Genomic DNA, 26488 nt, shown 5'->3' with positions numbered 1-26488 from the left:
TGAGGCTGGGCTCCTCCTCCTTCTCCTCCTCTTCCTCTCAGCCCCGCCGCCGGGATGCCGAAGCTTAGCAAGGAGGCCAAGCAGCGGCTACAGCAGCTCTTCAAGGGCGGCCAGTTCGCCATCCGCTGGGGCTTCATCCCCGTAGTGCTCTATCTCGGTCAGTGCCGGGCGGGAGACGCGCGGGGGTCCTCGGCGGCCATTGCCGAGGCCGGGTCTGGGGCGGCTGGGTCTGATGGCCGCTCTCCGCCCCCCGGCCCGTCCGGACGCTGCCGGGGAGCGGCGGGGCCGAGGGAAGGGCCCGGGCGAGCAGGGCCGCCCCGCCGCGCTCCTCCCGCCGCCCGTCCCCCGCGGCCATCGCCGCGCATGTGCGGAAGGGAGGGCGCGGTTGCCCTTGGCAGAACTACGAGACGGGGAGGCTTTTTGTTATTGTTGGGGTTTTTGTTTGTGTGTTTGTATGTTTTTGGTTTTTTTTTCCTTTCTTTGTAAGAAAGTAGTATGTGATCCTCCCGCTCTACTCGGCCCTAGCGAGGCCACAGCTGGCGTCGAGTTCTGGGCTCGTCAGTACAGGAAAGACGAGGAGCTGCTGGAGGGGGTCCAGCACAGGGCCATGAAGATGATTAAGGGACTGAAGCATCTTTCTTATGGGGAGAGACTGCGGAAGCTGGGCCGGTTTAGTCCAGAGAAGAGTAGAGAAGACTGGGAGGGGATCTCATTAAAGCATACAAATAACTCAAACACAGGTGCCAGCCAAGAGGTTGGTGCCAGCCTCTTAAGTGGTGCCCAGCAACAGGATGGGGAGCAGTGGCTATAAACCATAGCACAAGAAGTTTCACCTCAACATGAGGAAGAACTTCTTTGCGTTTAGAGTGGCAGAGCACTGGAACAGGCTGCCCAGGGAAGTCGTGGAGTTTCCCTCTTTGGAGACATTCCAAACCCACCTGGATGAGTTCCTGTGTAACCTGCTGTAGGTGATCCTTCCTTGGCAAGGGGGTTGGATTAGGGCATCTCCAGAGGTCCCTTTCAACCCTAACAATTCAGTGGTTCTGTAATAAAGAGTTTTTTGCCCTTTTTCTTGCCTGGAGGCCAATCCTGTGTGAGGGCCCCTCTGGGGAGTGGGCAGAGCACCGAAGCGGCCGAACAGCAAATGGGGCTGCGATTTCGCCCTGTGTTAGGGACTGCCTGCTGTAGAAGTCAGGGCTGTGCTTTGTGCACCAGGGAGTCTGTGGTGAGGAGGACGCTGAGAGCGTTGCTTTTTGGCACTGAGGGCATTGCCAGCCTCTAGAGGGCTGAGGTTGAATTTCCAGCAATGTACTCTCTCTCCCACCAAAAATGGTGTGGCTCCTGTTTCCAAGCTGCGTTGGAACGTTAAGGGGATGCCTTGATGTTTTGCCTGGTGCCCGGGATATATTTTGCTTCCTGTCACCGGGCTGGCCAGGCATCACTACTACACGGTAGTTCTCCTGCTGAGTTAGAGCTGTATGCCATCAGCTGTCCTTGTTAAAGAACTTGACCCACTTAAAACAGGCACATGTGCCACAGGCCTGACACTTTCGTTCACTTCTTTTATGATGGGGGGCCCAGGAAGGCTGATCCCTGCAATTCATATGGCTTACTTTCTGCCCAAGCTGTCGGGCCTTTTGGGAAAAGCACCTAAACCAGGCAGGCATCTCTGCATTGCATGCGAACATGAAGAAGGGCTGGGAGCTTGATGTGTTTATGGCCAAATCTGATAGGTTGTTTTGATTAATTGAGGGGAATGCAGTGTCCAGTTTGAAGGGCTTTGGCTGTTTAATAGACAGCAACCAGGGAAACATTTGTCTCTTCAGCTGTTACAGAAGTGCTTCAACAACAACTACAAGCAAAAGAAGTAACTTCAAAAACTATGGAAAAAACTAATTAGCATTATTAGGTCTGAACTTTAATTGCATTTCCGTTTTTAGTTTATCAGTTATTTTAAATTATTAAGTTTTGTGTGGGAATTTCAGCAGTTTTTTGTGACCTAATTTGTTGTTGAAATTTTGTTTTGATTTTACTTCCGTGGCAGTGTCTGTGGATATGGGAAAGATGCTCTTTGTTCTTAGTGACATCAGAGGACATGAAATAAGTTACTTCAAATTGTATAAAGCCACCTTACTATATTTACAGTGGTACTAACACCAGGGTGCCTAGTATATTTTTGTTAATGTAGCAGTGAGAAATTTTAGTAACTAAACTAAAGTAGTTTAGGTTCCTATCTTTAGAAAATAAAAGTGCTGTTCCACATCTGCATTGCCTTCTTAATAAATTTATCTGCAGTAATGAAAGTATAAGCAGATGGGAAGGGGATGTGCAGATGCTACCTTGGTTGCCATAGACATTTATTGGGAGGTGGCATGTACTCAGAGTCTGCAGGATTGGAAGAACCTCTTCTCTACTGGGATTACTTTTGAATCTGGGAGGGACGGTGTGACCCCTCTGTGTATAAAATACATGCTAAACTAAACATAGGCAAGGAAATGGTCAGAAAATTTGAGCCTCTAACTTTGTCTGAAAGGCTTTTTAGCTCGGGGCATGTACAAGGAGCCCGGTATGTGAATGTGCAATTATAGGTCATTGGTGGGGTTTTGTTGTACTTTTTTAAACTTACTTTGAAGTGGCTACCCTGCTTTTAAGTCAGTAAATTAGACCAATGCAGTTTTGTTAAACCTGGTTTGCTTATTTAAAAATACTGGGGGTGAGGGGAGGAGCCAGAAACATTCACATGCACAGTGTGACTGCAATTTTAAGCTGTGTTGCTGGACAGTATGGCATCTAAAGAACTCAGGTCAGGATGTCTAATAGCCTCAAATCACTCAAGGTTGTCTTCAAAATGCTTTTCCAGTGCATGTGAAGTTAATGGAAGTTTTTCCATTAACCTTTGTGGCCTGTGTTTCAGGCAAGATGATATTAATTATTTATTTTCTGTAAATGAGGGAAATAATATATTTTTCATGAAGCATTCACTTCTAGATAGCCAGGAGTGTTGAATAGTGCCTGAATTGCATGATTCTGTTTCAAGACATTTATTTTACAGTCCAGAGAGCAAAGATACTTCATACACTAAACCTTCAGTTGCTTCCCTAGCATACATATACTTAATCAATTGGTTTATTTGAGTCATTGGCTGGAAATGAACTCTTTGTAGTTAACTTTCATTTCCCCGGGCATTAGAAAACATCTTGTTTGTTTGCAAGCTTTAGTAGTAAGTAACTTTTTCAAAAAAGTGCCAGTCAGAATAGAAGATTTGAGGTTTAATTGATTTAACATTTAGCATTCTGCCATGCTAAATGGAGTGAACTGTTGCTGAAATACTGCTTTTAAGTTCTGTGTCAGATGTCATTGGAGGATTGCCTGTTAGGCCTCAAGGTGCTCACTCTACACCAGTTACAGGCTCTCTGTTGGTAGAGCCCTGCCAGGTTGCGTTCCAAAAAACATTTAAAATCTGTGTGTTTGTGTGTCTGTAAAGTTATGTGCGTATTGATATCTGGGACAGATGACTTCCTTGATCTCACATAGTTAGTAGACCCTGAATATTAAGTCAGGTAAAGATGCAGGTAGGACTTCTTGAAAAAAGAAAAGTGTACACTTGTATTTATTTTCTTTGCTTTCTAACCCTCATAAGAACGGCAGTTTTTGTTCAGGTTAGTGCACAGCTTCACAAATCATAATTCTCTGTTCAGTAGTTTTCTTTTTTATTGCATTTTAATGGGCTGGAATATTTTGATTTAACTATGTAGGACTCTGCACATATTTATTTTTATATATGTTTGTAATGTGTGTTTCACTTCAGGTTTTAAAAGAGGTGCAGATCCTGGAATGCCTGAGCCAACTATCTGGAGGTATGTATTGGTTCCAGATGTACATAGAAACCCAGTGCAGATAGTTACTGGTGTGGGTGTTGTCTCCAGCCAGCAACAGTTGTGACTGATGCTTCCATCCCTTGTTTTTAATTGTTGTGGTTCTTGTTTCTTCAGAAATTCAAATGACAAGTCAGCAAAGTTCTAGTTCTTGGGAAGGCCTTTCTCTTAATCCTGCATGGTTTTTAAGATACAGAACTTGCTGTGTCTTTTGCCTGCTAGCTGCCCTTCTAATCTGTTGTAGAGCTAGTTTGTGCAAGTTTCTGCACTGAAGAATAACTTCTCATCTTTCTAGAACAATTAAACCAAAACGCAATCTCCTTCTGCCTTAGCAAATGAGGGAATAGCACTGCATAACAGTTGCATGAAATAAAGGGTTATATCCTTCAATATTAGTCACTGACATGAAGCAAAGTGCATTTGGCTCATGTTGTCTCTTTCTTGTGGGGCTCTTTGTTATGCTGCAATGTTATGGCATTAGTAATGCTTAAGTCATAGTGATATTTGAGTTTTATTGAAGGGCATCCTTGGGTCAAGCTAATTAAAGTTTTGAAGAAAGGGTGGGTCTTCTGTTTTTCAAGAAATACCTTTGATTACTATGCAGGACCAGATATTCCTGAAACAAATAATTGATGGACTGTATTGTTTGCAGAGTCATAGATTAATTCTTCTAGCTTCACATAGTTACAGTGTCTAGAAATCCCACTTTTAGGATTCAGTGATTCAGTAGAAAATATGGGAAAAGAAGTAGTAAGATCATATTACAATTTCAGTTGAATCTTCTGTTGTCTTAGTAACCAAATTGCTGCAGTTGTTTGCTTGTTCACAGTGTTTCTGTGATTAGCTTTGCTAGTGGTTTGAGACTTCTTTTTTTGGTGTGCATCTGTACAGTGTTAAATACATGTTTTGTACCAGAATATATATATACATAGATACCCCAAGCAGATGTTTGGTCTAATCCAGAGCTTACAGATGCTCATTTTTGTGAGCACATGCTGCTGCTCTGTAGGCTTAAATTTTACTTTAAAGGTGGCATTATTTCAGTATTTTGGGAGCTAGCATTTATTCTGTATGTTTATAGAGCTGTTCCTCCAGACTTGTGTTTTACAAATACCAATTTAAAGACAAGTACATGCTGCAAATCTGACTTTCATTTCCTCCCCCCTCCCCTTTCAGTCTACTTTGGGGATGAAGGCTGTGGTGGTCCTGTTCTAGACGCAGCTGATGGACAGAGTGTCAGAAGATGCGTACATTCCAGAGGATGAGGCCGACACTTAGACCAGCTGGCTCAATCAGCTTGCTAATGACATAGGTTGTACATACAACAAAATGAAGTTTATATGGACCTAACTTATTTGCATTACGGTGTAATTAAATAAATACAATTTGAATGGATACACATTGTTTTTAAGTCTTTGCATAAGTATCATGTAATAATTTATTTATTACAGAGACCCATGGTGGGGGTTTTGGTTTTTTTGTGGTTTTTTTTCAAAATATGGTGATATTTAACCCCCATGCTTATCTTTGTTAACGATCGTCTTTTGAGTAAAGATTCCTCTTTATCTTCACAGTAACCAGAAAATTGAGCTAAAGTTTTAAATACTTCAGTATTCTTCAAAGGTTCCTTGCCCAAGTGTTGGTAAGCCTCTGTGGCTGGTTACTGTGCTGATCCACTTGGGTTTTTTTTCCTCCTTCTCGGATTCTTTTATCTGTGGATACAGTAAGGATTGAGGGATGTGTATGTTTGTGTTTTCTAGCACAGTCACATGCTAAAAAGTATAATTTTCTGCTAAACTGACCTTTAAATACTCTCTGTGTTTTCTGGGCTATAGGATGGGGTGGGAGGGCACAGCAGGTGAGTGCTCTGGGTCTATGTGTATACATTGCTCTAACTGTAAGAGGAAGTTACTAATGTATAGCTGAAAGAAGAAAACAAGTACACTAAACAAGGTATATGCTTCATTTTTATGCTGAAGTCTTGCTTTTTGGACCATGGTTGTTTTGGTTTCAGTTGGTTTTCTCCCTTCTAATGCTGAAGTTCAAGTGCTAAAAAGGTGACTCCTTGGTTTCTCTTAAATAGAAGCTGTGTTGGGTAGATTGCTCTCTCCCTTCCAGAGCTGTGCAGGGTGGTTTGTGGTGATTTTTATAAAATAATGTTTATTGGCCCTGAATTGTCATTGCAACAAAGGTATTCTAGATTTTGGCATGGCCTTTTTTTTTTAACCCCACAGATTTTCAGACAGTTTTTATATAAATTAAATGTTTAAGAATAGGAGATTCCTCAGTTTTTAATCTGCCATATGAAAATTCATGATAAAATGTTACTATGTTTAAGGGCTGTGATTGGAAAAATAGAGAGAAATGAGCCAAGGGAGAAAACTTAAATTGAAAGACAAGAATTGGAAAGAAAAAAGTGAAAACATTTATGAGAGCTAGTGCAAACCAGCATGTTCCTTAAAATTCCATTAATCATGGTAATCAAATGCCATGAAATACTGGCATGGCTAATGCTGATAGACTGCTGACAGTGGAACAGAGCAAGGACTGAACACAGAACATTTTCTCATGACTGTATTTCCTTTTGCTAGTGCAGCCTTTCTAGTGCCTTTTCTCCTATGGTAACTTAAGATTAATGTAACTGCTCATGTGTCTTAAATTATGAAGGGAATTAAAATTTTGATTCTTTTTCTTGACTGATACTAATGATAATAGTAATGAAATAATCTGTTGGTACTTGATAGTGGCTTTAATCATGATTAGGAACATTTTTCTTCTGTTGAATTTCATGCAGTAACCTGAGATACTCAGTACTAAGGGATACAGTATTCAGTGTGAAGTAACTTGTATTTCTCCATCAGATTTTGCATTTCACAAGGGTGTACAATACCCAAAATGCAGCGGTGGGTAGATGGACCCGAACACCTGCAGAAGTGTATTTCATGTGCCCTGTTGTGTGTCCGACATTTGGGGATGTGGTTTGTGGGTCCTAACCGCCACATGGTTGCTCTGGCTGCTTTCCAAGAATGATAATATTTGGCAAGAGGTAGAGAAATAGGGAAGTGTTTCCTCTTTCATTAAAAGTTTTACAAAAGCATGGCTATGTCAAGCACAGGCCACATTCTGTGACGTCTCCATGCTGAAAGTTTCTCTTAAAAATAGTTGCATTTCACGTTTTTTGCAACTTGGAATTACAATTATGGGATAAATATTGTTTATGCAATTCTTACTTTAAGCATATCGGGTAGGAAATTTTTGGTAATTCACTGCTACTCAAGTGTGCTTCAGGAAAGTCATTAGCATGGAACTCTTGGGTTTTTGAATTGAGGAGGAAAATGTCTTTCATAGTACCTTCAAATCAGGTTAAATTGAACGCCAGTATGTAGTATAATGTTTTATTTGTATGTCCGGACTTTCATTCCATATAATGCTCTTTCTGTAATTAAAAGATGAGTGAAACTTCTCCTTAAATAAACATTTATATTCTTCCCTGGGGAAAAAAGAATAGGCATTAATCATTAAGTCTTGGTAATTAATTGTAAGATAGCAAAAAAAATCTGAGATACTTTTCTTCAGGTTTAAAAATGAAGAAATCCTTGGTATGGGTGTTTTGAAGTTACTTCGCAGTTCTTGTCATTTTCACAAAACTTGGATGTGCTTGTAAGAGCAGATCAGTGGTTTGTGAAGTTATACATTAAACAGATTCCTGTGTAAAATCTTAGTTCCTTTAAATATGGTCAGGAAATATGCTAGTTTTAGCAAGACTGGTGTTTTTTGGTGGTGCAAGGGAGAAGAGGGCAGGTCTATGGAGTGAGGTGGAAGGACTCTCATGTTTGTCGAGGCTGGGGACTTAAATTGGGTGTTATTAATTTCAAGTGTTTTAATCTATGATTTTTTCCATTTTTCTCCCAGTAGAACTTGAGAAAGTTTTATTTTACTGTCGCATGGGAGATGCTTAGAAGAGAATGTATGAGTTTTCCTTCTTGACTGTATTGATGTCTGTCACTGAATCAGTGCCTTCTGCAGCCAAGTGCAGATTGTTTTCTGTGATGGAGTTTGTGATGCAGTCCTGTGAACTCTTAGTGTTGGAATAAAGCCAGTGAGTATAGTTTACTGAAAAAATGACTTCTACAGCTGAGCTCAAGGCTACAGTCTAGATGTGTGAAATAAAATCTTTGATGCCTTCTTGTGTTTGATGGAGGTTGTACTGACTTTGAGGTATCCCATTGACCTTAACCTGGAGATAGGGATTGTTTGGCTTTGTACTTTGTGCCTTCAAAGTGGAGGTGGAGCGTGCTTGTGATTGCCTTAGTGTCAGGGAAATGCCAGCTGTCACTGGAGCCTGTTGTACCTGGTGACAACCAATTATGCAAGGGACCGAGAGGGAGTCTTGAGAGTTTGGTGGTTTTCTTGGTCTTGGTGTATGGACTGTGGATCTCCTGGTAGCAGGGTATAAAAAGAACGGTCAGTTTAGTGTCACCACTAAAGGGAAAAAAATCTGGCTTTCAGTATAATTTTGTTCTTAATAATTTAATCTACAAAGAAACCTACTTGTGTGCTCCATAAGCTCTTCAAGGCCTGGCCAACTGTGAGGCAAAATTAAGGTGATAGGGAATTTGTAACAGGTTTTTAATTCTGCAACAAATTCGTGGTGTAGACACGGCTGGTACAAAGTAACTGTACTGTATCTCACCACAGTTATAAAACAGAGGCTGTGTGATTTTATTTTTTCCTTGGATGAATTCATCAGCAAAGCTCCTGTTAGCTGAACTGTAACATTTAAACACGTAAACTGTGCAGATCAAATCAATGTTCAGAATTTTGTTGCAACAGGCCTGTGTTGGTGAAGTGTAAAACCTGTCCTTTGCTACTTTGTACAGCTGTCTTCCAAAATGGCTGTAGGTGACAAAGAGCTGCTTAAGATCTCATCTTCTTGCATTGTGTAGTAAATGAAACAGAGACCTGACATAATGGTTTTTATCAGAAAAATTGCTACATCAAAGTATATATACCTTGGATATTTTTGGAAGTATTTTGTTACAGGCTTGGAATTTAAGCTATGATGATACTGATGATATTTGGAAATTAAAGCTCATTACATCTGTTTTCACCACAGGAGGAGAGACCACATCCTGTTAAATGTCATATGAGTAATTTAATTTTTGCAAATAACCACTTAATTGCAATTTCTAAATACTTTTCCATGATGATGTGTGATGCAATAGCCATTTCTTGGTTAAGCTTGTGGGATGCATACATTGTTTCTTGATTATGCTCAAGTTAATTCAGGATTAGAGGATGAGTTAGATGGAGGGAATGTTTATCTGCTATGTGGAAAATAACATGGAAGGGCAAATCAAATCTCAGTGTTTTGATTCTGAAGGTGAATGTTTATTTTTTTTAAAACAGATTTTTCTCAGGAAAGATTGAATCTTAAATTCTGGTCACTGAATAGAAATCCAGACTGCAGAATTTCTGTGGAGTGTTTTCTGATGACTGCCAAAGTCAGTCTTGAAAATATACCAGGACTTGGTTAAATATGTTTAGATTACAGAAGCTGGTTGATAGTAATTCATGGAGGAAGTAGCACTTCAGGGTTGAAGCCTGCAGAGGTTGCATTTTTTTGGGAACAAGGGGGTGGGTGGGTTTTGGTTTTCCTCTTATGAAGAAGAGGAAAGAAATTCACTGAGAGAGATCAGAAATTGTTATCTAATCGTTTGACTTGAAAAGCAAGGACTTAGTCACAAAGTTTATTGTTACGTAAATATATACATATTAAAAATATATATATATATTTGCCAGCACCTCTTGACGGTGGTGTCTTTGATGGATACTACTGCATGCTTACCTTTCCATCATTTTATCTTTTAAATTGAAATTAGAAAAGATTATTATTTACAAATAACAGTGGCAAACATAGGGGAAGTTTCCCATCAAGCTAAGCCAACGTAATGGCTCATTACTGCTGAAAAGTGATGCTGCTCCCATGCTTTACTGGTGGTGTAACTCTTCCATATCTTGTAGCATCAGTGTGGTTTTGCTAATCTCACCATCAGCTGTTAATAAAATCTGTGGAGGCACTAGAGATGCAGGCAGTCTCTTTCAAGTAGCTGTTGTTCTAAATTTTTTCCAAACTTAGTGTTTACACCAGTGCAATTTTAGTGTTTACACTAGTGCTGGGTAGGGGATGGTAGTGCAGCCGGGGAAGTCAGTCAGGCTGAAATGTTTTCCACTTTATTTTTTTTTTTTTCCAGAAGTTTCTTACACAAGTGTGATTAAAAAATAGAAAAATGGTACTTCAGAGACTATCACTTAAAAAAACCCTCCTACTTTTTTATTATAGATTACTTCAATACTAGCTTGCATTCTGTCTTTTTGGTGTTTTGGGGGGTTGTTTTGGTTTTTTTTTCTCTTGTCCAGCATTCTGGTATTATGGCAGCTGCTCTCATAGGGATATTTTGTTTCTCATCTTAAACACTTTCTGAATACTGTGGGCTTTTCTTGCATACTGTGTAATGTATGCATGCTTTTCAACATAGCTTTACCTTCTTCCTTCTTTGGGAATTCAGAAGCAGGATGAAGGGAGCTGGTTATCTGTTAAGCATTCCAAAATCTCAGTGTGGTGTTAACAACTAAGGCTGAATGGAAATGTGGAGAAAGGCTAGCTGGGATGTGCAGGGCGAGGCTGGTCCTGTACAGCAGCAGCCAAAATGCTGCTTTGGTGGGTAATTTCCTATTAGGTAATTATTAACGAGTCTTTTTTTATTTGGGTTGTGTTAGAGGGTTTTTTTTGTTGTTGTTTTGGTTTTTTGAGTTTTCTTTGCTCAGTGAGTTGGCTGCTAGTTAGGAAGAGCTCTCTTCAATGGAAGTGTTGAGGTATTGTTGCTGAGTGTAGTTAGGACTGCTCACTTTTAATAATGTTCTGGTTTTTTTATGTGTTTGTGCTGGTCTGCCAACTAAAATAAATGCCTTTGTGTGTTTACTGGTGTAAAATGCTTTCTACACAGCAAACTGGAAAAAGGATGATAAATTGGTTCATTTGAGAGGCCCTGTATCATGCTCAGCAGTGTTTAGGTCTCCTCTGACTTCATCTGAATTCCCCACTGCAAATATTTGTGTGCCAGAAGCACCAGTGAGTGTTGGTTTCAGCAAGTGGTGCTGATCCTGGGAGCAGTCCCTGAAGTTGCCACTGTGACAGGAGATTGATGGCCAGCAAGGCAGCTGCTGCATTGAAGGACCCTGAGAACACCCTGTGGGTGGCTGTGGAGGCCACACAGGTGAAATAATGGCAGCTCAGTGGCACCATCAGTGATAACACTTTGTTCCAGGAAGGACTTGAAAGTTGACCTCCTCACCCAACAAATAGTAGTCTTTGGTCATCTTCTGCACCCTAAAATGTGGCAGCATTTACATGTTTACTAGAATTGCAGACAGCCTGGGGTAGCCATCAGCTAAAGGGTGCTGGTGGAACTGTCAGTGCTTGTCTGTCAGTTGCAAGGGATTTCAGCACTCCAATTCTTACACGATTTTTGGCATTTCAGGAGATCAGTGTGAGTTTGTTTAGATGCAGTGTACACAGTAACTAACGGTGATCTCAGGCAGCCACTGTCTACTGGGAGAAGTGAAACCAGGAGATGCTTTTCCTTTTGGTCAGTCTTTTTTATTTCCCCCCCCGCTCTGTGTTCTCACATAGTAATTAGGTCCAGTGTGGGATCCACTTTGGGTCTTATAGCTGTTAATGGCATAATAAAGAAAGTTCTCTAACCAAATGGTCACTAGAAGAAAATCCCTGTGAATGTGAGCAGTGAAAAAGCTAAACCAGGCTTTCCTATGTTTCCTGGAGCATGTGCCAGCACAGTTAAAGTAGGATCTTATGTGCTCTTAGAAAACCCATTCACTACAGGCATCTTTAAAGGTCTCCTTGAGATCTCCTCATTCCTTCTCCAGATGTTGCTCAACTTGAGATGGCAGTTTTACCATATTGGGCAAAGCAGTGGTTTGGTTTGTTTTGAGCATCTGAGATGTGAGCAGTGGGTGGACTGGTCACTCTTTTGGCATCCCCGGTGGTGGAATGCATATGTGGACAATCAGATCAGTCAGAGGAAGAGGAGAGTTTACTGACATCGACATTCCAAGGCCTGCCTTTCATCTCCGCATCTTCCCCACCGTGCCAGAAGAAAAAGTGAGGGTAATTAATATTTTACCAATTTTAGGGACAAAGCTTGAGGGACTTCTGTTGCCTGCATCCCCTGTGTGGTCTGTGAATTCCTCTGAGTTTGGGTTTATGAGGTACCTGCACAGCTACAGTGCTGCAGATGATGCAGCCAAGGAAAGTTTCAGTGGTTTGGTACTCAGGCTTAAGTCCTGTTCTGGTTGTTTTGTTAGTTTTTTTTCTATACAGTATTCAAGAATATGCATTCATGGTATGTGGCTTGTCCATACTAGTGAAATATAAAAGACAAATGCATGTTGCTGCATTGCTCAGCAGCCATATGCTGATTTATATTGCTTAAGGAAATAACCTAGATTTTTTTTTTCTGCTTCTTGGGGTAGGGGCCAGAAATGTTTAACCAAACTTGGAAAATTCCCCTGGATGATACCAATAAAACTAATCAAAAGATAGTATTCATGTCAAAGTGGTTAATGTGGTTGTCTCACCCCTTTATTTGTTTAAAAAAGATTATTTGACTTGTAAGAAGATCCTTACAAACAGTTTTATAGGGTGTTCCTTATTAAATATAAGGGACTTGTCCATTTGTTTCTCAGGAGCATTGATGGATTTGTTTCTCAGGAACTTGTTCATTCTTAAGTGTCATTTTCAGTGCATCTGGTTCCTTCATATCCCATTTTAAGAATTATGTGGTAATCAAGTTGTCTGTATATGTGTGCATATGTGCTATATAGATACCTGGCCTAATTATCCAGATAAATTCTTGAAAGTGCTTATTCTGATAATTGCAGGTATTAAAACTGGATATAATAGAGTGCCTTAGTCTTATTTAAAGTTCACACAGGTTATACAAGCTTTTTTTAAAAATCAACTTTTATTTGATCTAAAAATATAAGTAAGTCATAAATACCGTCTCTCAAATTTATAAAAACATAAGTTATACAGCAATTTTTCTGGGTTCTGAAAATATTTTTTTGTTGAATACATATTAAATAAGTTTCTATTCTGAATGGTACCATTAGAAAGGAAATAAAATACGTCCTGTGTTTAAATTATTTCTAAATATTGAAAATATAAATAAGAAATATTAAAAACTAATAAATATTTTAAATACAATAAATAAGTTCCTAGAAGGAAATGGGAATGTATATAGATGCAAACCATTGTTACTATTTCTGGTTCTTAAAACAGAACAACACTGTCATCTGCCACATGACAGATTTGTAACAAAAGGATTGTGCCTGAACTAAAACATTCAAGCACTGAAACTCCTGGTGTTTTTCAAATAGCGCACAGCCCTCACTGTCTTCTCCATAAATGAAGTAAAATCTCGGAGGATGAGCTGGATGGTGATTTTCTTTGTCCAGGCCTTAATGGACTTCAGCTTTGTGTGAAGGGATTCCTGGGTAGCTGCATCTGGGATGATCACTTCTTCAGGATTGATCACCTGTGAGAAAGACAATATTGGGGGGCCTTGGTTAAAACACTGTAACTGAGCATGTTGGAGAGCATCGATTTGTATGTTCCCAGCCTGCTGCATATTCAGCCTTTCTGTACTGCAGACAGCAGCCCTGCCTGGGACCTGTGCTTCCCTCCAGCCCTGCTTCTGTGGAGAGGTGTGAGTAGTGCTGATGCCTGCTATAATTGCTGTGTAGATATCCCTGGGCTATACTGTTTGTTCTGGGCGTCGCGGTCCAACAGGCTCTGAGCAGATCCCCTCCTGCTCTCTGGCACTCACGTGGTTGGTTAGGTGGGGACGTGCTGATCGTGGTTTGTCCTAACCTGTACCTGCTCCATCCTGAGTCATAAGGTGTTCGGCTGACATTGGAGTACTCTCACACTGTGTAGTAGATTAACAGTTTCCAAAGATGTCAGACTTGTTTAGCTGCTTCATTCTTACTTTCCAGGCATTTAGTCACATGTGAGACTAAGTGCCACCAACTTTCACTGATATGTGAGAGCGTAACTAAAAGATGAGTAAAAGGAGTTATTTATCTAATGCTGACTCACAGAACTGTGCACGCAGTACCTAAAGGCCTTTGGAGAACTTGTCCCAAGAAGTGGGACTTCTGAAAATAGGAGTTACACACCCAAATCATGGAGCTGTTTTAGGTGATTTGGAGTCCAAAGTTGTACCAAGTATCTGCTTAATCCTGTGTTTAGGATCTCTCCTACCCTTTAACAAGTGACAAAAAACATGCAAACCTCCTTCTGGAACATCTTTTTAGTGAAATATAAGAGATAAATATTCTTTCTATCCAGGCTACTTGGGAGTGGGTTCTGATCACACCCCCTTTTACTTGTATGCCCAGCTTCTTGTTGTGCTCTGTAAAAGTCTATCTGGATATCTAGACCGCTGGTGGATCTATCTAACCACAAGTGATGGATTCTGGCTTTGCTGTCCTTGCCTTAAATAGCAGATTTTTCTCTCACAAAGAAAAATTTCCAACCTGAAGATCAAGGCTTTCTCTCAAAAACTCCATAGTTTCTACAAGTACAGGTTTTGCTTTTCATCACTGTGTTTAATTCTGCCTGTTTGGATTACCTTGATTAAAAAAAAAAATCTAAACCCCCACAAAAAACCTGCAAACTTAACCCAAAGAACCTAGTCTCAGTTATGAAACAAACTTTCTCCAAACTTGTGTATCAAGCTGGAAGCCAGTAATCAGTTGCTGTCTTAGGACTATTATTCTCAGCTAGCAGTGTGAAAAAAAGCAGTTCAGCTTCCTTTCACATGCCAAAAACTACCTTGAAGGAAATAATGCCCCAAGACTTCTGCAGTCCTTACCTGGGTGATTTTTAATCAGGCAAATGGTTTACCCAAAGACAAAAGGGAGTGTTCATATTAAGGATTATTAATATGAGCAAATACTATAGGGATTGAGTGAATTTTTGAAGTGTGATCTTTCAAAGCTCTCCAGAACATGAAAAATGTCTGTCAGAAATTAATAGCATTTTAGTTTACCAAATCAAAAGAGAAATGGGTATTTTTATGACAGATTTTTTACAAGCAAAATACGTGTTTTTCAGTAGGGAGCTGTCTGGTGTATTGACAGCAATACTGATATCTCAATATACCATACAGCTTGGCTTATAAGTATGTTTTAGAGAGTTTTAAAGATCACTAATATTGTAAAAATATACTTGTTTTTTAAATGTGGGCTTTTAAAAAAATTTACTGACTTCTACTTCTCAGTAAGTTCCAACATTAGGAGGTACAGGCTGAATTGCAGTTCCGCAGTTAGAAACAAGCACCCTGAGAAATCTTATTTCTATCAGCCAGTTTAATATATTTATTCTTAAAACAATGCTGCATTTAGTCGGTTTGGAAATTAGAAGAAACAATAGAAAGTAGGAAGAAGTGTTGTTTCTCTAAGAGAAGGAAACAAAACTTTGTAAAACCTCTGAGTCATGAGGGTAAGATCTGAGCATAAGGAACTGTCACCTGTTTTTTTTAAGGAACTGAAGCATAGCATCCTCTATGTCTGACTTCACATCAGTATTAAGCCCCAAAAATTATCAGAATGAATTTAAAACCAACTCACCATCTGCCTTATGGTACGTGCCAGGTGCTCTGTACTATAGGATAGCGATTGAACATTTTGGTTTTCACTAATAAAAGTTTCTTGTACGTATTTGAGGTATGTCTGAAATGTATAAAGCCCGCTGGAGATTGTTCTCAAGCATTTATCCTGCAATGAGAGAAAGGTGAGAAAGTCACTTAGAATTCAAAGTGCCTTGATCTCAATGCTGTGTGCAGGTTGGAAGATGATGCTTATGTAGTGTGGCGGTCTGGCCAAAGGCAGCTGGAGCCGGCACAGATCTTTAGGTCAACTTTCAAAGTTCTTTTGAGCAAGCAAAACCTGCCCCAAGAATACAGGATTTAGACCAGAAAGGTTCCTTGCCTCATCGAAGCCGGCGAGCAGACACCCATCTTCCTCCGTCACCTTGGGGAGGCTGAGGTTGTTGTGGAGGAGCATTTCCATGCTGTTCGGGCAGACGGTGAACTTCTCGCACACCTGGGGAGAGACACGGAGAGGTTTGGTCGCACCTCGGCAGGAGGCAGCCGCGGCCGGGCCGGGCGTGTGAGCGTGTGCGAGCGCGCGGTCCGGCCGTACCCACCTCGTCCTGCAGCTGTGCCGCCCGGGCGTGCAGCAGCCGAGCCAGCAGCAGGCTGTCGGGCAGCGCCGCCCGCCGCGCCGCCGCCTCGTCCAGCTCGGCCTCCCCCGAGGAGTCTGCGCTGGGCAGCGGGGCGGCGGCGGCCCGCGGCACCAGCAGCAGCAGCAGCAGCGGCGGCGGCAGCAGCGCGGCGCGGAGGGCGGGCGGCCGGCGGCGGCCGGCGCGGGCACGGTCGCAGCCGCAGTCCCGGGGAAACTTCATAGTGCGGCTTCTCCTGCGCTCCGGCCCCGGCCCCTTCTCGTCGGCGAGGCTGGCGGGTTGAGTGAGCTCTGGGCATCCCTGAACGTGTATTTATCGAGGGGGCTTCAAGATTATTCATGGCCTGGGAAACTCCGGCATGAGAACACGGGGGGGTGTGTGCACGGAGCGCGCCCGGTTTGACAGAGCTGCTCGAGAGCCGGGATTGTGAAACGGGCCGGAGGGGGCAGCCGAAAGCGGCCGGTGGGAACATGAAGTAATCGTGCTCCGTAACTCCTTGAGGGCCGGGCTGCCCCCCGCACCCACCGCCGGCTCACCTGCCCCGCGGGGTCCCGGCCGGGGCTGGAGCCCCCCGGCCCAGCCGCCTCCGAGCCTGCCAGCTCCAGCCGCACAGAAGCTCCTGGAAATCATACATACATACCTACCCGTATACGCACATACCTTATATATGCTATATACTTCCGTGTATTTTAGTATTTTAATGTGGTTTAATGTTTTATGAATTTTGTATTATGTATATCTTGGTATTTTAACTATTTTTATTATTTGTATGTGTGAAACTAAACACCCCTGTTAAGGTGCTGGGTGGTACAAGTCGTAAGTTCCCTCTTTCCCGGTGAGCTACTTGAGGGTAGAATTAAATACATCAAATGCTTTAAATGGACCAAAGCCAGTTCCTGCGGGAGGGTAGCTGCAGGAAATGCCACGAAGTTCCCTGTTATCTGCTGCCTTATCTCTTTCTGCCTAGCTGGTAGGTGTTGGAGGAATTTTAACCTTTCAGAGGGACTCTTCACCCAGGGCAAGTGTGCCTGTTGGGGTCAATCTTGTAGAATGCAGACTGAGTCAAACTGTGTAAGGCATGCTGACATTGGACTTGTGGAATGTGTTGAACTGATTTTGGCCAAACTGCCTTTTTTTTTTTTCTTTTCTTTTTCTTTTCTTTTTTTTTTTTTTTTTTGGTAGTATTAAATCAGTTATGTTTTCTCACATAAGGAAGACCAGAATCTGCATTGGAAAGTGCTAACAGGAGGGTACAGAGTGGGGAGAACAAGAACATGGGGCATAAGAGAAGTGTTAGAGACAATACAGAAACTGAAAAAAGCCCCAGATACTTCTTCATTTTCTAAGAACAGCCTGGAAAGAGAGCCTCAGGAAGGAAGCAGGGTACTACTGTTTTTTATTTAATGTCTCTTTCTGCCAGTAGCAGAAAAGCAGCTGCAGTAATTTTGCCCAGTGGAGAGATATTAGAGCTGGAACACAAATGTGAGAGAGCGGTTTTCAACAGCAGCAATCCGTCTCTGCCCAGGTCCCTGAGTGCAGCAGAGGGGATATTGCCAGAACAGTATCTGCTGTAATGTCAGCTCTGCCTTACCAGGTCTGTGGTGTTAGGCATAGAAGAAAGCATGCCACTAGCAGTACGTTTGACTAGTATCAGTGAAAAGATCCAGTTGAAATCTGCTAAAGGATTAAAACAGCCAGACCAGATGAGCTCAAAGTCTGGTGTTTGCTTTTGGATAACCATCAGAGGCAGATACATCAGGGAGGGAACTCCTGCCTACTTCTTTTTCCACTTGTGATAGCATAGGGATGTACATGTCTCGGGGATTTCCTTCCGCTGCTGGGCGACTCATTGGCTGTTTTCCTGCAGACAGTCAAACTTTACCTAACCCAAGTGAAAATACTGTTCTTAAAATGACAAAAACTTGGTAGAAGGCTGTGTTTCCTTAATAATACCTTTCAGCAAGCATTCTGTAATTTAGTCTTGTCTGTAGCTCTGTAATTCTTAATTTTGTAAACTTACTTTATGAGTTGTCATTTTCTTATTGTGTCATAAAACTTTCTGTTCCTTAGCAATTTTCAGAGAACCTTTTTGTGCTGATCACGGTTACACAGCCTTGCTGATGTGTGTAGTTACGTCTGCAGAGTGAAATAAAAGCAAATTCCCACTGTTCCCCATCTAAAAGTCTCTAAGCCTTCAGTTACTATTTTCTCATTTTGGAGTTTTGTTTACTTTTTTTTATGTGAATGTCCATGTGACTTTTCAGAAGTACAAAGTATACTTACATGCTCCAGTGAAAGGTGCTCATTAATGCCTTAGAAACTCTGTTTGATAATCTAGGACAAAGCATAGCATTCAAGGGAAGACGGAACTGGAATTTACACAATAGCATTAAAATACTTCTTCTATTGCTCTGGACAATTTCTTATGGAAAATCACTTATTTAATTGGTACTGTACTTAGAAGAAATACTTTTGCACTGATCTATCTACAATAATGGTTAGATTTTGGGCAGGACTTAAAGGAGGTCCTCGCTGTATTACTAATTAATCCGCACTGTACTACACTGAATTACACTGATTCATCAGTAGTCACGTTGTTCAAAATTTAGTAAGCCCCTAACAAACAGCACTTGCTTATGACAGCACTTACCTACAGATCAGGAGATCTGCCTGGTATTTAAAATGTAGGAGTAGTATTACTGAGAGTCTAAGGCATAGTTTCTTGATACCAAGGAACTTCTTTCCTGCATAGCATCTTTAATACTGCAGATTACTGTTCTTGCATCCTTTTATTTCTATTGCACTTCGTTTCCACTGTACAAGTTATTTATTTTTCTTTTCATTTATACTGTCAGCAAGATAGCTGCATCCGGGCATGTAAAAACTTCCTAAGGTGGGATTTCAGAAATTCTCAATGTTCAACAAACTTTTTCTTCTTCTGCTACTACTACTGCACATTTCTGTACAAGCAGAGGGACCAGTTCTGAATGTTGTAAAAGACCTCTCAGATTGTCACACGTGAAAATTGTTCCCAGTTCCACTCAAGGGTTGGTTTATAGCCAATCCAGGATCATCCCAAGTGTGTTTTCTAGGATCAATGTGCAACTCACTGAGCCATTCTGGAAAAGGTTCTCTTTCTTCTAGAATTGCTCTGCCTGGGACCAAGCCCATGCCACTTTTGCTCCTGATAAACCTGGGAGATTTGCAGAGGGGAGCCTGTTTTCAGGAGAGGTGGGTGACACCAGCATGGAAATGCTGCTGCCACTGAAGAATTCAACAAACTGCAGAGCTGTCATGCTAAAAGCTTGTCTCCCCTCTTCTGTCAGCCATCAGGCACATGTCTGAAAGGAGCCCACCATGTGCCAAGGCAAAACCCAATGCCACTGGCAGCAGCAGCAGACCGTGCTTGCTGAGTGCTGTGAGTCAACATAAATCACATTCCTAGATGGAAAAGTAAGGTCTGTCAATAAAATAGAATTACTAGGGTTGCAGTAAGTTCCACGCCGATTTGTGTGTTTGGTTTGATTGTCTTTTTCTTCCTAATAATCGCCACTATTTTACAGTAGTAAGAAAACCTGTAATGTTTATATGGGGATTGTGACTTAAAATAGTACTGTTGGTAGTAAGGGAAGAAATACAACTGAAAATGTGGTGTTCTTCTATAGAGGTGTTAGATCGTTTGTGGAAGATGATGCCAATTGTCAGAAGACCATTCAAGTGGGATCATGACAATCACTAAGCAAATAGCTTCCAAATATTTTGAATGAGGAGGAAAGAGGATGTCTGGTTCCCCTGACATATTTTTGTTCCCTGACATATTTTTGTAATGAAGGAACTTGAATTCCTACAGATCTTGTAAAGAGTGTCGGAGTTCTTTGTAATGTTAAACCAAGTTGCCCTGTGCTGTATTTGAAGTGAACAGGTTGAACAGGTCAGTAATACCCTGTGTGTTCATGTTTCTCATAAGCAAACATTGCTTTGACAAGCTGCATGTCACCAAAGAGTACTGGTGCACTTGACTAATGGCCTGTCACTTTTGTGGCTTTGCAAGTTCTTTGCTTCTCTGTTGGTTGTTTGTGAGGTAACTGCAGAGTTGTTTGGGGATTTTTTGGTGAAAAACTTTGGGGATTGCTCATTTCTCTTTCTTAAAGGAAGACTTGCATCATTTTTAAACAAGATTAAGATGTGTAGTAAGACTTGCATTTTTTTTCTTGAGTGCATCATATGCAAATACCATTAATTTCCTTGCCTTAACCAAATCAGAGGTTTAGAGGAAAAGCTTTTACTTACCTTTAAATTATGTCCTGGTTTTCAGCTTTATCTGCCTAATTTCAAGAAGATAAATAATGCCATGATCTTCTCTAGTCACCTTCCAGCAGACAACAACTTCCATCTGTGCAGTCTTAGGTGAAAGAGGTCCTAAACATAACTATTCTTGGGGAATATCTGAATGCTACAAGACACATCTAATGCTAAATAGACACATGTCCTTCAAGTCAAAATGATTGCAGGCATTTCAGTGCTGGAATGGGAACATTGAGACACTTGAGAGTGAAACCAGATTTGCACTAGGAGCACTTTGCTGCTGTGGCTGCACTGATAAGGAGGGAAGCAATTCGACAGACTTTTCTCATGGAAGGAAGGTAGCTGTTGTTTTGTCTCCATCATGGCATACTGTGCCTGGTAGGTTGGGTGGTGCCCCTTATAGGGCTGCATGACACACCAGAGCAGAGAGCTGGCCAAGTTAGAAATACACTGATGGCCTTGGGTCTTTCATGAGCAGCATGCTGTTATCTGGCTTGTTTGTGAGCATCACCCATGAGGGCAACACACTGTTTTGACAGGGATCCCATTTTGTCAGCATTGTATTTTGAATTATTGTAGGCCTGTACTTCTAAAGAAGATCTCAGTTTTTAAAAATTAATTGACTGTCAGTTCCACTTGTGTTTAAGGAACTTCTCAGTTCCCTTTGAGCTTGCTTTCTAAGGATGAAAGATGAAAATTCAGAGAAATTGTATGATGAAGGAGAAGAATGAGGTACTTCAGTCACCAGGGAAGATGACGGAGCTGAAAAGAGAACACAGTGAGGAGCCTGAGTGTATGGGACGTACTGAATTATGTAAGTATTTATCTTTATTGTTTGCCATTTTTAACATGGTACATTAGATGTAGATTGTGTTTTACAAAGGATTCAAAAGGGGGGTTTTCCCTCCAAGGAACTTGCTCAATGCCAAAGGAAACTGTAGGATATCAATGTTTATAATCCCACCCATGAATGCATACCAGGCTGGTTCACCTCAGTAAAGAGGATCTATTTCACTCTTAAATAAAAAAGTTCATGTGTCGTTCCATGAGACATCTGTAAACCTAACTGTGTTTACCCTTGTTCATGCCCAATGTTTTTGTGCCCATAATCTCATTATCAGACTATTGTCTTGCTTGGTTTGACATTTAGCTGTGCGCTCTCTTGCATTCTCATTCTGCTTTTCCTAGTGATTGCCTTTCTGTGACATTGTAAGTTACCTACACACAAGAAAAGTCACTTAAGGAAATTTTTATGTTTTTTCCTGGATAGCAGCAGTTTCTTTCTGTACTGAGAACACAAGTTGGGTGGTGCCAGTGGTAAAAGTATTGTAACTCCATTGTCAGAATGAGATGCAAGGCTTCAGTACATTCCTTTTGGGAGATAACTTTTCAATGGCACTTTATTTGTGTTGGAAGTTTCTCTTAGCAGATGGATAACTGCAAAACCAAAATGCATTGTGTACATTCAATAAGTGTGTGCTTTCTTAAAGGTTTTCTAGCTCAAGGGTCCTGTAGTGACACAGTGAAGCTGCTGTGGAGTTTGCCACTTTGGTCATACAATTTTGTTGAGAAATGTGAGTATCACTACTCAGAAAGTGCCTTACACATTGGGGGATTTGAGTCTTTCTTCCTTTCTGGGTGAGTTCTAGTAAACTCCTTTATTGTTCTAAACTGAATTTGTGAAAGGGAACCTACTTACCATAGCAGGAGCACTTTCTAATTGCATGTAGCACACTATAATAGGATTAATAGGTTGTGCTGGATCTGTAATATTCACTCTTCCCACACTGCTGTTCTTGAAGCAAAAGCGTCCTGGGGACCAGGTTAGCTATAAAGACTTTGATCCCATCACCAGAGGATTTGAGTGGTCTAGGTCCAACTAATTTTTTCCTTCAGATGGCTTCAGATGGTTAGATGGTCTGATGCTTTTTGTTTAGATTGCTCAACCAGGATGTGGGAGATGTTGAATCATATCCCTTCCTTATTTAAAGGGATTATGAGCCCAGATTTACTCCATTACAGGAAAGTCTCCCAACTCCTAAGAAGAATATTGGCCAAGATGTTTTTCTATCCCTCCTCTTAAAGTGAACCATTTTTTTTGTCAGAAAGAGAAGATCAGGAGCCTGTGCCACCTCAGTGGGTTGACCTAGATTCCAAGGGAAGTTTGCTCCAATATGTAGTACAAGAAATTCAGACCTTGGGCAGAAATAGAAAGTGATTTCCAGGGACATGCTGACCTCAGAGCTATTGAGTAAGCCTAGGCAGAGGTGAAGGCTTCACTTCCTCCATGGGCTGCTTTTTGGAAGGAAGAGCTGGTTCCTATGGTGAAACCCAGGAGGATTGGGTGGATCCTCCCTGGGAAAGGGTCCTGGCTACCCAGGAGTCACACCTGCTTTCTGGGGGGAAAAAGCTCCTCTGCCTGGAGTTTCTTTTGTACTGGTGCAAGAGTTTCTCATGCAACCCACCAGCTCTCAAATACTCCTTCCTTGGCAGGGGCTCTGCGCACGCCTGGCAGGGGAACACCACAGCTCTGCCCACTCTGGTCAGGCGCTCCTCGCTGTGAAGTCCCCTGGTATTGCTTGTCGAAAATGCAGAATGTACTCTGTTTCCCCTGCTGATGTTAAAATTACGTGCGAGACCAGAAGTTAAAAATAAAAACCAGAAGCAGTCAAGCTGAGCTGCTGTGATACAAAACCATCCCCGTTGCTCCAGCCCTTCCCTAGAGCTGACGCTACACCCAGCCCTTCCCTACGCCTGCAGCTATGTGTGACAATGGCGGTTTTGGTGTGGAGAGGCAACTTGTTGGGAATCTCCTTTTGTACTTTAGCTCAGCATCATCAGCACTCTCTGCTCTTACTTAGATCTTCATTGTTACTTACAAAGGCTCAAATATTGAGATTCCTATGGTCTACTTTTTTCTGATACTCTTGTCTGGACTTGTCAGTATTTTGAAAGTGCCTAGACTTTCAAAACATGCCTACGTGAAGGCAACATGGGGTATTGTCTTTCTTTGTGAGTACAGGAACAATTGGCAAACATGAACAGAGAGCAGAGGCCTTGGTCAGAATTACAGGCATTTTTAAGGAAGGTTGAATTAGGCTTTTATGTTTCATTTCACGCTATTTTCATGATCTGTTTGCAATAGTCTGTGCAATTTTTCTCCTGAGAAGTTGCGTATTTTATAAATTTTGCAAATTACTATTTTCTAAAATTTGATTTTCTACTATTTTTTAAAGTCATATAGGAGACACCCCTATGGAGACTGCTATGCTGTTACCAGCTGCATGTTAAATCTCCCATTTAGCCTGGGTACCACACAACGATTTAGTGAAATCTGTTGCTTTCTGCATAACATTTAGCATGTAGTTCCACAACTGTTACAAGCTGGCATAGAAACATAGAATCATGCATTAGTGTGCTGCCCCTGGGCTTGTTTATTATTCAAGTTTGGTTTAAAGCTCTTTCAGTGAACCCTGGTAACTCCTGGGAAGTGGAGACATGCTACCAAATGGGTACAAATGTGCAAAGGATGCTACCAAAAAAGAGTATCACTGCCAGTCTGTAGTCTGACTTCTGCCACGAGTCAGTTTTTCTCACCACCTCCCATGTGTGTCAGCACTGGTGTTTGGGACATTATGTCAGACTGGGGAGAGGATCTAGTTGGAAAATAAACTACCAAAGGAATTTAATAGCCATCACTAGGATCCGGTCTGTGATCTGAGTGACTCTCTGCCTGCCTGAACACTTGTGTCAGTATGATGGAGCAAGCTGCAATGCCTTGGACATCCTTGGACAGTATCACTAATCAATAATAAAAATCATTGAGGTTTTCTGGTGAACATGAAAAATATAATACCTCATCTCAAAATAACTTTCACCTCTCACACCTCCAAAGCAGTGCACACTCTTGAAAACAGATGAAAAAAAGAGAAAGTTTTAAGACATTGATGTGGTCATCACTTTTTATTAACAAACCAAAACTACTAGCTAAAGTCAATTTGAATTCATGACGACTTATTATTATTACTATTATTATTATTATTATTATTATTAGTCCCTGAGTGGCCTTTTTGGTCAGCTCTACCCCCTTGCCCATGGAAAGCCACTGCACGTTTTAAACTGTTGTAACTCCACTGATTTTGATAGAACTTCTCTTGCCTGATGAAAGAGCAAAGAGAGTCATGCAGCCACATGACCACTGTCAGTGCATGCTTTGCCATCTGAATGGGTAAGTCCATAGCTGTCAATTTTTTCTGCTAAGCAATGTGATGGGGTTGCAAGACCCTTTAGACAGCAAATTTAATAAGCTGCTAACCCCTGGAAACAGAGCTGTTGGAAGGAGCATTGATGTGTGGACATATGATTCAACCAGAGCTCCCAGTGCTCTTGGGGCTACAGAGAACATCTGCAGAATAAAAAGCCTGCAAACAGTCTGGAAAACAAAGCTGGCCTTCCTGGCTTCTGATGATGATGGAAAAAATGGTTGGAAGGCTCCTTTGACATTTCTGGAATTCCATTACTTTTTGTTCCATGTTTCATATCTTCCTTATTGTGTCCCTATTGAGAAAATTTTTGTAAGTCATTTCAGGGAATCGGTCACAGGGGTAATAAAAATGTCTGCTTCTCAAAAGAGTAAGATTGGTGTCACAGAGAGGGAAAGTTGTTTTAAAACTTTCTCAAAGACAAGGTAAAATTACTGTTAAGAGGGTGAACTCAATGGCAGCATTTCTATTGAATTCATTATGAAGCTAGCACTGTCTTGTATGCAAAAGGAAAGACAAAGTGGAAAATGGCTTCTACCTTTCCTCCTAGTATCTGTATAATTTGTTCACTCTCTTCTGAGCCTGAGCTCCTTCTCATGAGGCTTTGAGGAAACTCCTTTAAAAGCAGTACCATCAAAACCAAGGCTAGCATAGTAAGAAATACACTAATTTTTTTACATACCACAAGGAGGAAAATAAGTCAGATGATATCAGAAAAGGAGGAATTACTAGTTGCAAATATTAGATGACATCTGTTTGAAATCCTTTGCTTGCCATTGACGCAGGACACTTCTTTGCCAGGGGACAAAGTCTCTCTGCCTGTTCTGCCATTTCTTCCTTCAAGCTGGTTCCTTAAGCACTAGTAATCTTGATGTAGCCTGGAGTAACTCTTCTTGGGGTGTGAAGATTAAATGTAACAAAGTACATGATGGAATCATGATATTTCCTAATTCCAAGATGAAGTCACAGGTTTTCTGTAGTAATAATCTTTTTATTTTGAAATAGATTTTCTGTGGCCACTTGCCAGAGGTGATACTTATTGTTAAAGATTTTGAAATAGATTTTTTGTTAATTTGAAAAAAGGTTGTAACACTTCTAATTTGCTCAGTAAAGGCCTTTTCCTGAATAGCTGCCCCTGACATCTGTAGGAATCTGTAGTAATCCCACAGTCCCTTGATACTTCTGATGTTTGCTGTTAGTTCCCTACTGATATGTATATTTTTTGTATCATCAGTCCTCTCCCCTGCACCTAGGTTCAGCTTCACCAAATGTGTTTTCCCCAAAATCTCCTTTTGCCTAGGATGTTCCTTTTTGTGGTATTGCATGTGGTAGGCATCCTTTCAGTCTTAAAACAACATCACACTACAAAGTACAGAAATTTTAGGCTTTGACCTGGACTGACAAAGCCATGGAGTATCATTTCTTCCGATAGAATCAGATGATATTCGTTTTCCTGATAAAGCACCAGCAAAGTCCTTTGGGGCAGCTCGTGCACATATTTAGTCTATTTTCTGCTCTTTCCTGTTGTATTTTTTACTTTTGCTTCTTGCTTTAGTATTTGCAGCCTGTCATTCTCACCAAGAGTTTATCAGGAAGAAAAAGGTCACATGAAAACCATCCTTACACTACTGCAAGCCAAGCCTTTCAAAGGAAATATCAGCAAGAGTTTTCATCACTTTCATTTTCTTGCCTTCAGTAATGGTTTTAGTAAATCATAA

The 26488-nt window shown here is 41.2% G+C and overlaps 2 protein-coding genes across 2 annotated transcripts; one reads left to right on the top strand and one right to left on the bottom strand.

Moving 5' to 3' along the window:
- Positions 1 to 5270, top strand: TOMM7 (translocase of outer mitochondrial membrane 7). The gene is made up of 3 exons (XM_069007108.1): positions 1 to 157; positions 3809 to 3857; positions 5052 to 5270. Exons 1-3 carry the CDS (start codon positions 55 to 57, stop codon positions 5065 to 5067), a joined length of 168 nt encoding a protein of 55 aa, XP_068863209.1. The 5' UTR covers positions 1 to 54; the 3' UTR covers positions 5068 to 5270.
- A 7918-nt stretch (positions 5271 to 13188) lies between these two features.
- On the bottom strand, positions 13189 to 16425 carry IL6 (interleukin 6). Its single transcript, XM_069005807.1, is given in 4 exon segments — positions 13189 to 13492; positions 15591 to 15737; positions 15951 to 16118; positions 16120 to 16425. Coding segments are annotated over 4 exon segments (813 nt in total). The 3' UTR covers positions 13189 to 13300.
- Positions 16426 to 26488: the final 10063 nt, after the last annotated feature.

The sequence above is a fragment of the Aphelocoma coerulescens genome, chromosome 2, assembly GCF_041296385.1.
Source record: "Aphelocoma coerulescens isolate FSJ_1873_10779 chromosome 2, UR_Acoe_1.0, whole genome shotgun sequence".
In the NCBI taxonomy this organism is placed as follows: Eukaryota; Metazoa; Chordata; class Aves; order Passeriformes; family Corvidae; genus Aphelocoma; species Aphelocoma coerulescens.
This window is presented reverse-complemented; position numbering and strand designations above follow the sequence as displayed.

Bases quoted from the DNA above. Each gene is read 5' to 3' on its own strand.
- TOMM7 (XM_069007108.1), top strand. From the start codon at position 55: ATGCCGAAGCTTAGCAAGGAGGCCAAGCAGCGGCTACAGCAGCTCTTC. The intron at 158-3,808 runs GTCAGTGCCGGG...GTTTCACTTCAG, and splicing joins CCCCGTAGTGCTCTATCTCG to GTTTTAAAAGAGGTGCAGAT.